This window comes from Sinocyclocheilus rhinocerous, unplaced genomic scaffold, assembly GCF_001515625.1.
Source record: "Sinocyclocheilus rhinocerous isolate Xijiao unplaced genomic scaffold, SAMN03320098_v1.1 scaffold1160, whole genome shotgun sequence".
Taxonomy (NCBI): Eukaryota; Metazoa; Chordata; class Actinopteri; order Cypriniformes; family Cyprinidae; genus Sinocyclocheilus; species Sinocyclocheilus rhinocerous.
This window is the reverse complement of record NW_015635060.1, coordinates 462,938-480,125: the sequence shown is the minus strand read 5'-3', so window position 1 is coordinate 480,125 and position 17,188 is coordinate 462,938. Positions and strand designations below refer to the sequence as shown.

General features: G+C 39.0%; 1 protein-coding gene across 4 annotated transcripts in view; it reads left to right on the top strand.

Annotated features, from left to right (window-relative positions):
• The window catches only part of LOC107746562 (leucine zipper protein 2-like), a 114,085-nt gene that overhangs the window by 60,977 nt on the left and 35,920 nt on the right, over positions 1-17,188 (top strand). For all 4 annotated transcript variants that reach the window (XM_016560824.1, XM_016560822.1, XM_016560821.1 and 1 more), the window contains exon 2: positions 6,038-6,149. In XM_016560824.1, coding sequence (XP_016416310.1) covers positions 6,038-6,149 — 112 coding nt within the window. The remainder of the gene's footprint in view (positions 1-6,037; positions 6,150-17,188) is intronic.

Genomic DNA, 17,188 nt, shown 5'->3' with positions numbered 1-17,188 from the left:
ATAACTGACCCCAAACTTCTGAATGGTGCTATAATGTCTCTCTAAATGATATGGGCATCAGAATCTTTTTTTTTTTTTTTGACTTCTTTCTCTACCAGTTTTCTACAGTAAATCCCTTGATATTTAAGGAGCATATTCAGTTATGTACAGGTTCGTTTGTCGCCTCACTCTCCTGATAGTTAAACATTTTTTCCTCTTCTTTAATAACACAAAATGGCAAAAATGAAAATCAAATTAAATTTCCTAGAAGGATCATTGAACCAGGGCAGCGCTCCTAAACGCTTCGCTGGAGAAAGTGTGTACACGTGTGTCCCGGGCTTTTGAAAATTGCCTTTGGAGCGCAGAGGCCCTGAACCATCCCACAGCGACACTTTACCCTTCCTCACACTAAACCCAAAAGGTCATTCTTTTGTCTTTGCAGGCTCTGTCAGATTGCTGTCTTTTCTCATATGTGAGAACGTTGAGACGCTGTGAGCCAATCAATACAGGTATGTGTGGGTAATGGAAAGAGATTGATTTTTAATGTTTCACTGCCCTTTGGAATGAAACCAAGACTCTTCTCACCATATTGGTAATCCATGCGACATAATTAAAATGCGTACCCAGTGAATTAACCGGGGATAGTTACTCTTGCCTAATAAGATCACGATTTTAGTCAGTTTAGTATTGTGATTGGCGATACTTCAAGAGTTAGAAAATATGAGATATCATATATAGATATAGATGAGAGCAATCATACTAGAAGTTAATTTAAATGAAATCCAAATACAGATTTACGAAGAAGTCAAATAGGTGTGATTTGTGTACCTCCTGTGACTTTTTCCTCCATAATGTTAGTGGATCAATCTGTCATGTCTGGTCAGTATGGCATATTGAGCTGTGATTTGTAGGATGAAATTGCAGCATTGCATGCTGTACTGCTCTTGGCTCAGCATGGGGCTGGACAATTTCCAAGCATCACTCATTTTTTTTTTCTTTTTGCTGATTGATCACTGCTACAAACACCTTTGCATTGTGAACCTAGTATTCCAGGGCCTTTTTGTCTTCCTTTCCCTTCCAATAAACCAATTTTACTCAACCAATTTGTTCATCATTAAGGAAAGAACCAAGTGACTGGATCTGACTGAAATCACATACATTATAAGTGTTCATTGGATTAGAACACTTCAGAATCTTGACAGAAATAGCAGGTACTGTTCTTTTTGCCTTTATTTTTTTAAATAAAAAATTCGACCTTACTACTCCTTTCAGTTACTGTTTTAGCCTACTACTATATATAGTAAGGAAGAAGGCATATTTGGTTTCAGGGGCCATCTTTATGAGTAAGCCATTGAATTATTCACTCAGTTGACTTGGTAGAGCAAAAACAAAGTAACAGGCAATGTTTTGTAAGTTATCTAATGTTAACTTATTGTCTACTGAAATGTTAACTACATTCAGAGCTACAGCACTCATGTGACTTTGCTTAATTGTATACAAACTGACAATTTAAATGACTGTTGTTGTGTACAACAATGAAGGGCTTTATTTGATTCCGTCTGTTAGTTCAATGACATATTTGTGTTTTAATTACATCCTTTCCAAACTAGTTGAGGTAGGCCTACACTGTGCTATCACACTCTCTATATGTCCACCCTAATTCTGTGAGGCAAACAAAAATAACAGTATTAGACCATGTAAAATATAGTCATAGAGTACTTGTCAAGGACATAATTTATTGCATTATGGGACACACTAGCTTAGTGGCTCACTGCATGTATTCTGCCTAATATTTAGCAGTGTGCAGAGAGGCACAAAATGTATTCCAGGTAATAAATTGGCCTAAATAAAATCCTCCAGATCCTGTGACAACACTACCAGTCTGGCTGTAATACGGGGGGCTCTAGACACCTCCAGCTGGGCATTATTAAACAGCTTAACATCCCACCAGACAAGAGAGCAGCTGAATCATATCACATGTCTAAAGTTGGAAACGGAGTCAAAACATATCTATGGCAAACAACCCATGTACCTTCCAGAAATACCTCAATTAATGTGTTATTTTAAACTGGATTTAATAGGACAAGCAGGCTATGGCTGGTACCTATCTAGTCACGTCTGCATGCCTGAATGAAATTCTCAATAATGCATTATGGATTATATTTCAATTTCAAGATTACGCCTGCGACAAATTATTAATGAGATATCAGGCAATTATGAGTCAACTCTGAAGCTCAAACTCAAGCCAATTTCAGCGAAGCAAAGCAGAGCGACGGTGATCTGAATACAGAAGCAGAGACAAAAAGGTACTCGCAAAAAAAGTGCACTGGCCGCAGGTTGTTTCCAGATGTTAGCAGGCTCATTATGCAGTAGAATTATAGATGAGCATTTCATTGCAACTACACACGGAATGAGAAACAACATGAAAACATGAATCGGAAATTTCACACCCCCTTTAAACTCAGTCTCATAGAAAAAGATCATATGTGCACAATATTCTAAAAAAAAAAAAAAAAAAGACAAGTGCCCTAATTTGAGCTTTACCCGCATAAATTTCAGGCAACCTTGTATTTCAAAGCTTTCTGGAATGTTGCTTCTCTTTCAGTGCATCGCGTGAACGAGCACCGATTTGCCTCCGATTTCGGGCATTTGTCGGCGATTTCGCAAAACCTGTCGGCGAGTGAAAAATCGTGCTAAAATCGTGCAGTGTGAACTCGGCATAAGCCTACGCATCAAACTCATTTCAAATATACTGTAGTTCTTGTGCTTCACATGTGAGTTGCTTTTTGTTGGGTTAGGCATTGCACACCATTATCCTGATCAATAAACTGTATTGTGTTTGTGCAGAGCATGGATAAAGGCACTTCAGCCCTGTTTATGTTTATTTCCTCACAGTGGCATTGAATTCATTGTGCATGCATTTGTACGAGCTGTTGCATATTTATTTGCATTCTGCTACCGTGGAAAGGTTTTATGCAGATGAATAGGCTAGAAAGTGTGGAATTTAGATGGTCAGTTGCACTGCAATTTTTATTTCTATCATTCATGTACCTTTCCAGTTTTAGTCTCTGATCACAGTGACTGTATCATTGGTACGGCTCCACATTATCCAGCTGTCAGTTCCTTGCTGTCACATTTCTCTGTCTCAAAGAATGACAGCTCATGAGGACTTGATATAAAACAAAACAGTATGCATACAAAAGACAGTGACGTCCCTGCACACAGCACTGCAGCTCGTTTAAAGAAATAATGTTGCTTTCCCCAGCTATTTTTTTTAGTGCTTTCCTTTTTATCTCTCTTTTCTCCTCCTTTTTGTTCTCATTCATATTTAATGCAAAATTGACATAACCGAGAATCTCAAAGCATGCAGAAAATATATAGAGGACATTAAATCCCACACAGCCTAAACACAGCCTGTTTAGTGGCAGATGTTTGGTCATAATGCTCAGCAGCTGCAGGATGCATTTGTCTCTGTTTGAGCGCAACTATTCAACTAAAGTATTTAAAAATGCAGTCTAGAGGTTATAAATACAATTGAGAATGAATTAGTAAAAACTTCCATCTATCTATCTATCTGTCTATCTGTCTGTCTGTCTGTCTATCTATCTATCTATCTATCTATCTATCTCTGTCTATCTATGTCTATCTGTCTGACTGTCCGTCCGTCCGTAAATACAGTCAGTACAGTACAGTTCCTCTAATATTCAGGGTACTACAATTTCTTTATTTGATTATGTCATTCTGAAAGCCCATAAAATTGCACTGTAAAGCCTTTAGCTTTACAGGAAACGTTCAGTCTGACAGTGGCTAATGGAAGATGTGGAGCGATGGGTCCTGCCTTGTTGGCTAAAGCCCGGTCACACTCCATCTGATCTTTACCTTGGCGGTGGAGGCCTATACATCCATACTGAGTTGTAGCAGCGGCTCTTGCGCCGGACTTGTGAAACTCAGCACTTTCCACTTTAATGACCAGGTCTCAGCACTTCTTCATTACGGAGGAAGATCAGTTTCATATAATTCAAAGGCAAGCACAGAGACGTACTGGGTGGGTAGGGAGGTTCTGTCTAATGAGGCTGCGTGGGCGTGTGGTTGTTTCCCTGCCTGTCGTGTGCTGTTATTCAAAGCTCCCTTCATCCCGAACAATCAGTTTTTCAGACAGCATCACCATTCATGTGTGCAGATTGTTTCTGGCAGATCCTTACAGCTAACCACCTTTTCTTCAAGAAGGATTGTGGTTTATCGTCAGCCTTCACATGGTGTGGCTCTAATCAGAATTATGCGATCGCTGGCATCGAGGAGCCGTAGAGTGCTGCATGCGATTATAAGCCTGTTTGTCTTACAGGCTGATTCTCATTAGAACATTTTCTGTGGTCTCTCTCGTATGAGAGCCTGCCAAAACAGCTGTGTCAAAAGAGGTCACAGCATAATTATCAACCCATGACAGTAATGACCAATTTATTGCTCATATGTGGAGAACAGACTCTGGTTATCTGTAACGTTGTGATGATGAAGCTGTTTGTATCTTCAGCCAAAGGAGGTTGATAATATCTGAAGAAAGTCATCTGGTAGCATTCCCGGTCATTTAATGGCAGCTACTCGGCTGATGCAGGAAGCATGTGATTTTAAAACTGTCCTCTGTTTATAGAATCATCTGAACTCTACATGTCATGTGTACTATGCTAAAGTGAATTGGCTGTACTGATTTCAAAGTTCTGGCTGATACTGATAAGCAGATAACTATGTTCATGTTGTGGCTGAGAACTGATTAATGAACAATACTGAAATTATATACTATTTCGTCTGAATAGATGAAAATTAAAACACTACAAAACTAAAATCAGTTTTTAATGCTGCTGCGTCAATTTACAGTCTAGTAGCGAGAGCATGGTTTTTTTTTTCTATCTCTATCTGTCTCTTCCAGCCCACACCCTTGATCAGTTTCACAGACATCACACTGTGGGAGTTTTATAGGCATGATGCTCTCCAGCATGATTTATTTATTCCACAGGTGTTGCTTTCTCATCATGGAGATTCATATGACTGTGCTTTAGTTTCCCTGACATAAAGCTTAAAGGTTCAGCTGTGAGCAGTGAAGGATGCATTGGCAAAGGGCCCTTTGTTGAAAGCATTTGACTGTACTCTACATAACTTATTTATGATTTGTATTTGGGACAATGACAAAAGACAATCACGGCACATTATATTTATTTATTTATTTATTTTTCTTTTTTGTCTATGCACAGCTATGTCTGTCTTTTTGGCTTAGCAAAGTGTCAATATTATGACAGCGAAGTATGGTATAAATATGTATATGTGTGTATTTATGGAGGTGAGGCTGGATGTTTGGTAGCTTAGCAGGTATTATCACACAATATTTACAATGGAATAACAGTTTGAGTTACAGGTTTGACTGGTTAGCATGACCCCAATAAACCCTGTTGATAAATATTGTATCATATTTAATTGTATTTATTACTGTTCTTTTTTTAAAGAAATTAATACTTTTATTCAGCAAGGATATATATATATATATATATATATATTACAAAGGATTGCTATTCCATATAAATTATCTTCTTTTGAACTTTCTATTCATCAAATAATCCTTAAAAACTTTTTTTGAAATGAGCATGGTTTTTTTTTTCTATCTCTATCTGTCTCTTCCAGCCCACACCCTTGATCAGTTTGTCTCTGTTTAAAAAAAAAGCCTTGGTATACGCATGCAAGATTTTTTTCAAGATCATTAAAAATGCTTCACTTTAAAATTATATAGTTATGTATTGGAGAGCTTTTAAAATGTGAAATATGTTTATATTTTTCTCTTTCTGCTGCCTTTAACTTCATGAAATCCTGAAATAGAGCCTGATATGACTTTGAGTTCAGGTCACAAGTTATTTTTCAGGATTTTGATGATGCACTATTGGATGTTTTCCTTGAGTTCATCATCCACTCACAATAGCTTCAGATCCTTCAAGCTGCTGTAACCTGCCGTGCAGAATGAATTTGCCAGCCATAGATTTAAAGAAGTCATCTTCCTATTTCTTTTCTCTTCCTGTAGCTATGAGGGGCTGGAAAAGAAGCTGAAGGAGGTTTTCACAGAGAGGACAGGAATTTTACGACAACTCTCCAAAACATCAAAGGAGCTGGACAGCATAAAGGGGAACCTGCAGGTATGACCCTTCCCTTCCTCCACTGGGCTGGCCATGTGATGGTAGGAAAGTTAAAGTGATTTATGTTCCTTTATACTTATACTTATTTTTATATTTATATTTATTTTTAAATAATCCATAATGCATATTTGTTACATAATTTAATGCTTGCAACTTTGTGGGTACTCCAAGTTTTTGCACTAGCTGTAATGCTATTTACATTGCTGTGAAATAGTTTTTACACCTTCCTGTTTCCGTTTTTTTTTTTAGTTTTTTTTTTTTGTATATTTGTCACACTTAAAAGATTCAGATCATCAAACAAATGTTAATATAACACAAAGATAATGCAATTAAATACAAAATGCAGTTATTAAATGATGATTTCATTTATTAAGGGAAAAAAGCTGTCCAAACCTACCTGGCCCTACGTGAAAAATTATTTGCCCCTCCTCTTAAATCATGAAAGAACTGTGATTAACCACATTATTTTAGAAAGCTGAGTTAAATTTCACTAGCCACACGCAGGTCTGATTACTGCCAGACCTGTTGAATCAAGAAATCACTTAAATAGAACCTGTCTGACAAAGTGAAGCATGCTTAAAGAGCAACACATCATGCCGCGATCTAAAGAAATTTAAGAACAGATGAGAAACAAAGTAATTGACATGTATCAATCTGGAAAGGGTTGCAAAGCCATTTCTAATTCTTTGGGACTACAGTGAACCACGGTCAGAGCCATTATCCACAAATGGAGAAAGCTTGGAACAGTGGTGAACCTTCCCAGGAGTGGCCGGCCTACCAAAATTACTCCAAGAGCGCAATGACGACTCATCCAGGAGGTCATAAAAGAACCCAGAACAGCATCTAAAGAACTGCAGGCCTCACTTGCCTCAATTAAGGTCAGTGTTCATGATTCAACAATAAGAAAGAGACTGGGCAAAAACGGCATCCATGGGAGAGTTCCAAGGCAAAAGCCATTGCTGGCCAAAAAGAACACAAAGGCTTGTCTCACATTTGCCAAAAATGATCTTGATGATCCCCAAGACCTTTGGGCAAATATTCTGTGGACTGATGCGACAAAAGTTGAACTTTTTGGAAGGGGTGTGTACCGTTACATCTGGCGTAAAACCAACACAGCGTTTCATAAAAAGAACATCATACCAACAGTCAAACATGGTGGTGGTAGTGTGATGGTCTGGGGCTGCTTTGCAGCTTCAGGACCTGAATGATTGCCATAATTGATGGAACCATGAATTCTGCTCTCTATCAGAAAATCCTGAAGGAGAATATCCGGTTGTCAGTTTGTGACCTCAAACTCAAGCGCACTTGGGTTATGCAGCAGGACAATGATCCCAAACACACCAGCAAGTCCACCTCTGAATGGCTCAAGAAAAACTAAATTACGGTTTTGGAGTGGCCAAGTCAAAGTCCAGACTTAAATTCGATTTAGATGCTGTGGCATGACCTTAAACAGTCCATTCATGCTCGAACACCCTCCAATGTTAGGTTAGGCTACTTTATTGATACCCGCAGGTAAATTTGTCTTGCAGTATTTACTCGGGTTATCTTTGTGTAATATTAAAATTTGTTTGATGATCTGAATCATTCAAGTGTGACAAATATGCAAAAAAAAACTAAAAAACCGGAGGGGGGCAAAAGTTTTCACACCACTGTATGGTGTTTCTGTTACTCAGATCTTAGTCTGCTCTTAACATGTTTTGCTTTGCTCTTTTATGTTTTGTTGACATTTTTACATTATGGCATTTTCAGTAGCATACTTCAAAGAAATATTGAATTATTTAGGGCAAAATTTGGTTTGAGTTTTTAGATTTTTTTTTCAAACTATTTTTTCCCACAATATTTGTGTTTTATATCTTTGCAAAGACAGAAAGCAAAAAGAACATAATTTTTAAATTGAATTAATATATGAATTCATTAAAGTCGGCGTGAAACGGAAGTTGCGATTGTCTTTTCTTCTCTACTGTGACGTATATCCGAGTGAAACGGCATCTGAAATGAGAGGGCGGGACTTGATTTCGCCCTTCGGGAATTGATTGGATCGTTGGAAGCTGGGGCGTTGCTAACAAAATGGAGGCAGATCTGAATGCCAGTTTGCAGTTAGTGGTGGGGGATTTCTCTCCACTGTATTCACAGCCGACACCCAAGCATGAATACATGTTTTATTTATTAAGGATAACGACGATCAACGGCACAAAACATGCCTAAAAAGCGCGCGCTGCCTGAATGACTGAGCAGGTCCTCCATCAGGTTAAGTCATATTCATGAAAAAAATTAGTTTGCGATGTCCTAAGAGTAATGTTGTCGTAATATCCTAATATCTTTTCAATGTTTAGGGGTAACGTACTCCCTCATGACTGGTGTCAGTGCTATAAAGTGAAGCATCAGCTTTTCCCGCGGTCATTTATTCCAAACGTTACTGATGTCACTGCAGCTGCTGGCAGTTCCAGATAGCTCCGCCCTTGCGCCATAGCTCATGACCGGAAGAGTCGTTTATCCCAGCGTTTACCCCTCACGTCACTAGCTCCGCCCTTGCGCCATAGCTCGTGACCGGAAGAGAAGATGAGTCATTTTGAGGGGGAGGGGAGGTTAACGTTTTTTAATAAAGATTACGAGGGCACATGAATTAAAAAAAAATAATGAAGTGCACGGATACATTATTTATAATAAACACTACAGTATTCCATTAAAAAATAAGAATGTTCAATTTTGATTTCATGGTGACTTTAAAACACGCACATACAGTATCTTGTTTCTAGTAAGTAAAATGTAACACTTACAATAAGATACAATTTACTGACATTAATTAATGCACTAGGTATCAGTGAACAACATTTTTTTTGCATTTATTATTCCAAATTAGTATTCATGTATAAATATATTATTGTTCATTATTATTTCAACGTGTAATAAACTGAATAAACAGTAAAATAAAACTATAGGTGTATAATTGTAGAATTTATTGCTGAAATGTATGCTGGAATTCATAAAACTTGAATAAAACTAAAATAATGTTAACGTACTTATTTATTTATTTATTTATTCATTAATTGTTTTGTCTATATTTGAGGAAAAAATTGTTAGTCTAATGTGTTTGTATGACTTTGTATGGTTTGTAGTTTTTCTGTCTGAAAGAATTGATCTCAGCCTGAATTTTGAAGGGATAGTTCACCTAAAAATTAAAAGTCTGTCATCATTTAATCACCCTTATGTAATTCCAAACGTGTATGACTTACTTTCTTCTGTGGAACATAAAACAAGATATTTATTGTGTCTCAATATTTTTATTCATATAATGGAAGAATGGTGACTGTTTGGTTACCAACATTCTCCAAAATGAAGAAATGATAACAGAGTTTTAATTTTTAGGTGAACAATCCCTTTAAGCATGAACCTCACTGAGCATGCATACTGTAATCAGTTGCTCTGAAATATTCACATCCAACAAATAAGGCCTGTTTTATGTGCTTTGCAATGTTAGTTACTCAAGTAGATGGGTAAACTCACTGGCTGAACTAACAGTTGCAAATAAAAGCACCCTATTACATGCTATTGCGTGAGCAAAGTCCAAAATCCTTATGAGTACAATAATCTGTTGGATGTTGTACTGTGAATGTAAGAAACCACTAAACCAATACACAAAACACTAGTAGTAAAAATACAGTAGAATACAACCAATAATTAGCCAAGCAACTATAAAAAACAAAAGTGCATTAGTAAACCTGGCAAGTGGACCTGCAAAGCGGTGCTGCACATATGGAAACAGATTAGCCACAAATAGAATGCATTATTCCAGGCATCTGAGCCAGTCAATCAAATACTTGATTGCCTTGTCCAATGGCAGTCAACCAAGCACTGGTGTCTGAGAAAAACCATAAGCTCCAAATGCATTCAATCTAATTCATAGAGTGATTTATTGTTCTGCTGAAGTGCTTGGAGCGTTAATGGATAAGGACAATAACGGTGTAAATAAAACTGACAGAAATAGTTTAAAAGAGCTTTTTTTCTCAAAAATACATCTATCACTGAAATGGGTCATCATGATTTTGATGCAGTTGTGTTTTTGGATGATCTGTTCATTGAAATTCAATTGATCACTCTGTGAATTCTCTCCTACGATTCCTCCATGAGAATGCATAGTAATGGCCAAATAAGTTTAATGGTTCTGTTAAGACGTTATGTGCCGGCTCTAGTTGGATATGCAAAAGTAGCAGAACTTCAGGGGCCCGACTGCTGGACCGCAGCCGGAGACACCCTGGCCCTAAGCCGAGCTGCTAGATCCCTTGAGTTCAAGTCTGAAATCTCCAGTGGATTTGTTGTAAAAGCATGATCAACTATGCCCTTTTTAGCATGATCAATTATGTATATGTGACCCATTAACCATTTTGTAGAGCAGATTTACTGTCCATACTGTTTATTTTTATAATGAGATCTCCCCAGAGTGCTGCTCATCATCATTAAACTTCGCCTGATGGAGCCTGTAGTCTTGGCAGGGGTTTGTGGGTTTGTGCCGGCACATTCCTGCCAGCTTGGCCCGAATAGACACCGCAATGCCAATCTCAATACAACTGAACAGCTGCACAGATGGTCTTCCCCTGACAAAGCTTTGCTGCTGTTATTCACTGGAAACACAGAGGAGTCTGAGCGAGGAAGCGACAAAGCAACAGTAATGACCAATACGTGTCACATCTGAAAGTGTCCTGAAGTCAAGTGATGTGCTGTTGTTTTAAGTGCTGCTACATATCTGAAATTCTGTAATGTAATTATGTGGGATAATATCTGCTAAACCTAGGGTTAAAGGTGCTGTATGTAATTTTTTGACAGCACTAAAGCATAAACATGGCAGATATTAGGAAAAATAGCTAATAAGTTCACATACTTGTTTCTCCGAAAAAACAATGCTACAGCCAGTTGTTCTACATTTTAAATGTGCGCTCCATGTCGGAATGTCTGTTTTTATTTTGGTCTGTGTGATTCCGCCCACTGCCAAATTATTCAACAGTATTTCGACACCCCGGGTTCCCAGTTGGTGGAAAATACATCATATGTGCAGCCATGGAAGCCAGCAAACAAACTGGGTCAGAGATGACATATTTTACCCGAGCTAAAAAGCCCCAGCATCCAACTAAAAAAACCCTATGATCAGATGCATATTAAGAGGTGGATAAAAAAAATCAGCTTACAGTTGGTACGTTTACATGGACAACAATATTTCGATTTTAACACGATTAAGACAATACTCTGATTAAGAATCTACCATCTAAACAGAGATTTTTGATTACCTTAATCCAGCTAAAATCATACCCGAAGTAAACACAAATCGAATTAAGACGTGGAGTATTCCTATTTTAGTTGCATTATCGAAGTGCAGTTTAGACATGTACACACCTTAATCACATTATTACCATTGTGTACCATTGTATTGTGACTTTTCGCCGCATTTTGCGACAGGATACACACATGGCAGTGGTCAACCATTTGAAGGCAAACAAAAGAGCATGGCTACAATGCTTTTGTCTGTTTGCACGTATAGCATGACAAAAATTAACTGCAATTGAAGCTTTCATCAAATTAAAAATGAAACACCCAAAACTGTATATGGCATCATAACAAAGATGAACTATATGTTTATACGTGAAATCCTGGAGGGGACGAAGGATTGGTGTTGCATGGGGACATAATGACGTGTGCCATTAATCGATCTATGTACTATAATGTAAAACGGGAACATGAAAGGAATATTCTAAAAGCAACTAGTGTAAACACCATAATCATAATATTGTCTTTTTTAGAATAAGGTAAATAATTAGATTACTGATGTCCATGTAAATGTAGTCAGTGTAAGGCTCGTTGCCTACCAATACAACGCTATCTCAGGACCAGTTCGTACTTTTTTTCGAGGTGTCTAATTCATATGAATTTGTATGACCTCACTCATACAATTTGTGTGCGGGGTAGGTTTATGGGCGGGGTTTAAGGTCCTTGCACACTGAGTCCGAAATTTTCGTATGCGTTTTTACATCTTTTTCATATTCATCATCCTTTACAATCATAATGCGAAAATGGAGAAAATCGAAACTGATCCGAATTTTTTTATGACCTCGGCGTCCGATCGCAGGCCTCGCTCCTTGAGTTCTCTCCAGCGCTGGAAAGCTGATCCGATATTTTCACGGGTCCTACTTCTTGCCTTATCTTTCCGCAGACGTTTTCCTCTTTTGTTTTTTTATCCGCCATCTCTATCTTTCTGTCGCTCGGCTCGGCTAATGTCCGTCCCATGCACTGAACGCGCTCTCCTCCACATCACGAGTAGACACGCCCCTTATTGCTGATTGGCTACAAGTTTGTTTTGCGATTCGGCCCGAATCAGTTTTCTAAAGTGTTTTTGAAAAATCACTTACTCTGCCTTTAAGTAAAGAGTGCCTGAGAAAAACGCACTGTCCCGATTCAGTATCTACGGTCGGATGAGATGTTGACAGGTTTAATGTCAGTGTCATTATTCTATCGTTATTTTCGTAACTTGTTGTCTTATTTAGAATAAGGTAAATAATTAGATTACTGATGTCCATGTAAATGTAGTCAGTGTAAGGCTCGTTGCCTACCAATACAACGCTATCTCAGGACCAGTTCGTACTTTTTTTCGAGGTGTCTAATTCATATGAATTTGTATGACCTCACTCATACAATTTGTGTGCGGGGTAGGTTTATGGGCGGGGTTTAAGGTCCTTGCACACTGAGTCCGAAATTTTCGTATGCGTTTTTACATCTTTTTCATATTCATCATCCTTTACTATCATAATGCGAAAATGGAGAAAATCGAAACTGATCCGAATTTTTTTATGATGGACGAAAGTTTCGGAGGCAGTGTGTAAGCGTGATTGACACAATGTGAGGTCATATTTATTTTTTAACGGGTGAAAATTTTAGATGAAAATTTCGGACCAAGTGCGTAATGAAATTTAGGGTGGTCTTTCGTATGAATTCCTACAAATTAGCCACGTCAGTTGGACTCGTTCCTGTTGGGCAGGGGTGTCCAATACTGCTCCTGGTGGGTCGCGAGACAGTTCCGAGTGGGTACGGCCAAAGAAACGACATCAACAACACAAAACGTAATTCTTAATGTTTTTCTGATGCGAGACTTTTATTTTAAAAGACGTGCATGAAAGCTGTTGACACTTCTGTCAGATGCAGTTTAAAGGCAGAGTAAGGGATTTCTGGTAGCCAATGTTGATATTTGAAATCACCAAAACAAACACGCCCCTACCCCAAAAGGGTCTTGCCCCTATTTTGATAGCTCCGCCCCACATATACGTACGCAACCCAGGCCACGATTAGTTCTGTGAAACAAAGCAAAACCAATGTTACACCGTGTCTACGGACGTGAGCGGCGCGGTGCAACAAATCCCCGACAGAAAACTGCTGCCGGGTTCTATTTATGACGTGCTGACAATGTTGTTTGATCGCGTCCAGTGTAGGCAGACTTTAGCTGTTGTAGACACGGTGTTACTCACCTATTGAGAAGAAACAAAGCAACCTCTGCGTCCGATCGCAGGCCTCCGCTCCTTGAGTTCTCTCCAGCGCTGGAAAGCTGATCCGATATTTACACGGGTCCTACTTCTTGCCTTATCGTTCCGCAGATGTTTTCCTCTTTTGTTTTTTTATCCGCCATCTCTATCTTTCTGTCGCTCGGCTCGGCTAATGTCCGTCCCATGCACTGAACGCGCTCTCCTCCACATCACGAGTAGACACGCCCCTTATTGCTGATTGGCTACAAGTTTGTTTTGCGATTCGGCCCGAATCAGTTTTCTAAAGTGTTTTTGAAAAATCACTTACTCTGCCTTTAAGTAAAGAGTGCCTGAGAAAAACGCACTGTCCCGATTCAGTATCTACGGTCGGATGAGATGTTGACAGGTTTAATGTCAGTGTCATTATTCTATCGTTATTTTCGTAACTTGTTATGGAATAAAAAGTCTCTCACCTCAGAGAAACGAACTATCGTGTCCTTCCAGGTGTTACCGTGCTCGTAGCGCGCACTCTTTAATAGCACGCGCGAATGTGGCGCTGCGCTGTATTTCACTTCACTAAAGCGCAGAAACTACGAGCATGCAATGCGTGAAATAAAAGTACAGTACCGATAAATCACATAACTGGTACTGCGTGTGATAGCTGGGAAGAAACTACATGAAGATATGATATATATATATGGTAAGTGGGTCAAGTATCTACGGTCGGATGAGATGTTGACAGGTTTAATGTCAGTGTCATTATTCTATCGTTATTTTCGTAACTTGTTATGGAATAAAAAGTCTCTCACCTCAGAGAAACGAACTATCGTGTCCTTCCAGGTGTTACCGTGCTCGTAGCGCGCACTCTTTAATAGCACGCGCGAATGTGGCGCTGCGCTGTATTTCACTTCACTAAAGCGCAGAAACTACGAGCATGCAATGCGTGAAATAAAAGTACAGTACCGATAAATCACATAACTGGTACTGCGTGTGATAGCTGGGAAGAAACTACATGAAGATATGATATATATATATGGTAAGTGGGTCACGGCTTGATGACCATGGGAAAACGTGGGTCCCAAGGCCAAACCAGTTGAGAACCACTGCTTTAGAGTTTAGCTCCAACCCCAATTAGACACACCTGAACCAGCTAATCAGCGACTGTAGCGTTGTCAAAAGTACTGACTTCGGAAAGTTACGTCTATCAGCGTCTATCCCTAATATATCTGCACATAGACGGATCTGCTGACAGACGCCTGCTTTCAAACGCCCCCGTGTGCTTCTGTATGAGCACTCGGTGAAGAGCGTGAAGCAATGATCATGTTCGCCAATCACAGTCATATCTGTTGAGCGCGTGAATACAATGGCCAATCAGCAGTGTTTAAGAATCCACTCAACAGCGCTCAAATGTTAGTGGGAATTGGACATTTTTAAAATTTCTGTACTGACTTTTGACAACACTACTTACAAGGCATACTAGAAACTTCCAGGTAGGTGTGTTGAGGCAAGTTGGAGCTAAACTCTGCAGGACAATGGCCCTCCAGGACCGAATTTGGACACCCCTGCTTTTGTGTGTTCTCAGTCTGGCAACTCACGTGAGCATTGAGTCTGAGGACGAGCAGATGGGAGAAACAACTCTCTCCAATATTTTGAATTTGGACTGCAGTACCCATTTCAACCACTAGTTGTCATATTACATACTGCACCCTTAAAAGTGGGGTTTAAAATGATGATAACAAAGGGGTTCAGCACAGGGTAAGCACACGATAGTCCACTTTAGACAATCTACTAACTATAAGTAACTTTGCACATACATGTCAGCTTGCAGGCATTAGTATTAGTAGACTGTCTGCTTAACTCTCTCATATGATGCTGCTAAAAAGAACATTATTTTGTGTATTTGGTGTAATGAAATGTGTTTATGCGGTTTAAAGTAAAAAAAACACATTATTTTCCACATACTGTACATTATTGTTTCTCCTCTATGCCCCGCCTTCTGAAACGCGTCGATTTTTACAAAGCTCATCGGTCTGAAAAAGCGAGGTGTGCTCTGATTGGCCAGCTATCCAGTGCGTTGTGATTGGCCGAATACCTCAAGCGTGAGACGGAAATGTTACGCCCCTCACCATACTGTGTTGATGCCGTGTCCCGGCCGGAGCAACGACACAAAAACATGAAAACCCATTACAAACGAGGCATTTGTTGCATCCAGTGGGGACATAATTACTGATTATAATGACTTATACTGTCTTTTTACGCGTTGCGTTGCATCGTGCCGCGTAAACATATAACCCTGTCTGTATTTGTGATCAGAGAAATGACAAACAACAAATGCTACTCTACACTGCCCAAAACTCGCGTTTGAATCATCAGTGGCAAATCCTATAAATGAAAACGTACTTACGTGAGTCAGAACTGCCGGCATTTTAGTCTAACGTTACTCTCCCAGGATCAGTAAACAGTCCTCCATAAAATGTGCCGGCGATCCACAGCACTAAGTTGATGTATTTCCTCAGCGACCAGCACAGATCAGCTCTAGGCATGACGAAGCGGATATCGTCCTCTTTTGGAAGACCAAACAAAGTAGTTTCGCTTTCACAACGAAGCACACAGCGTCTTCAGGACATGGCGGCAGCGGCAACAATACTACAGCGAGAATAAAAGTTACGCCTTCTTTCTTTGCGTGAACATTTGGGCGGCGTTATGCAAATCTTCCCACATAGTGAGGTAGATATGTGGGGGCGTGTTCGAACGAGCCGTTTTAGGGGGGTGTGGCTGACTCTTAACTTTTATAAAGAATATCTCTTTGGATTTGAGACTTTAGTCTTTGCAAATTTACAGATCTTCTTTATGCACCAAGAGCTTGTAACACTCCAAAGAGAAAGGAAAAAATGAAATCGCATCATATGACCCCTTTAATATCTTCTAACACTTTATCTTGATTGTCTCCTAACAGACATTCTACTCACTATAAGTACTACAGGTGGGTGTTAGGAGTTCTGCTGAAATTATTTTACAATATATAGATTTTTAGGCCTGTCAGAGTTAATGTTAATGTTGATTAGGCTACAGGATTTAACAATATCTTTCTTTTTATATTGACAGTCTTGCTTGCAACAGTAAGAAAACAAATCTGCTTATAGTTGACTGAAAAAAAAGCTAAATACTACTAACAGTTGTGACGTACACATTCAGTAATATTTTTGAGTGTATCTAATAAACGATTCTGTAATTCAGAGTATGTATATGATATTAGCCAAAATAGCCCATGACTTTCCATTGACTGTGATAAAAAATTTACATATTTTAATGACAAAATTGAATGCTCATAAACATCAGAATTCTTCGATGTACAATTCTAGAAATGATCTGAATGAGAAAGGTTTAATATCTTTTTCTTTCAAGGTTTGCATTCCATTATTCATAGTTTATGCTGATTGAAGAAAATGGAAATGAGGCTATAATGAGAATTAGTCAGATTTCCTCTCTCTGATCTCGCTGATGTTTCTCTAAGGAGGGAAACAGATGCTTTGGAACTGC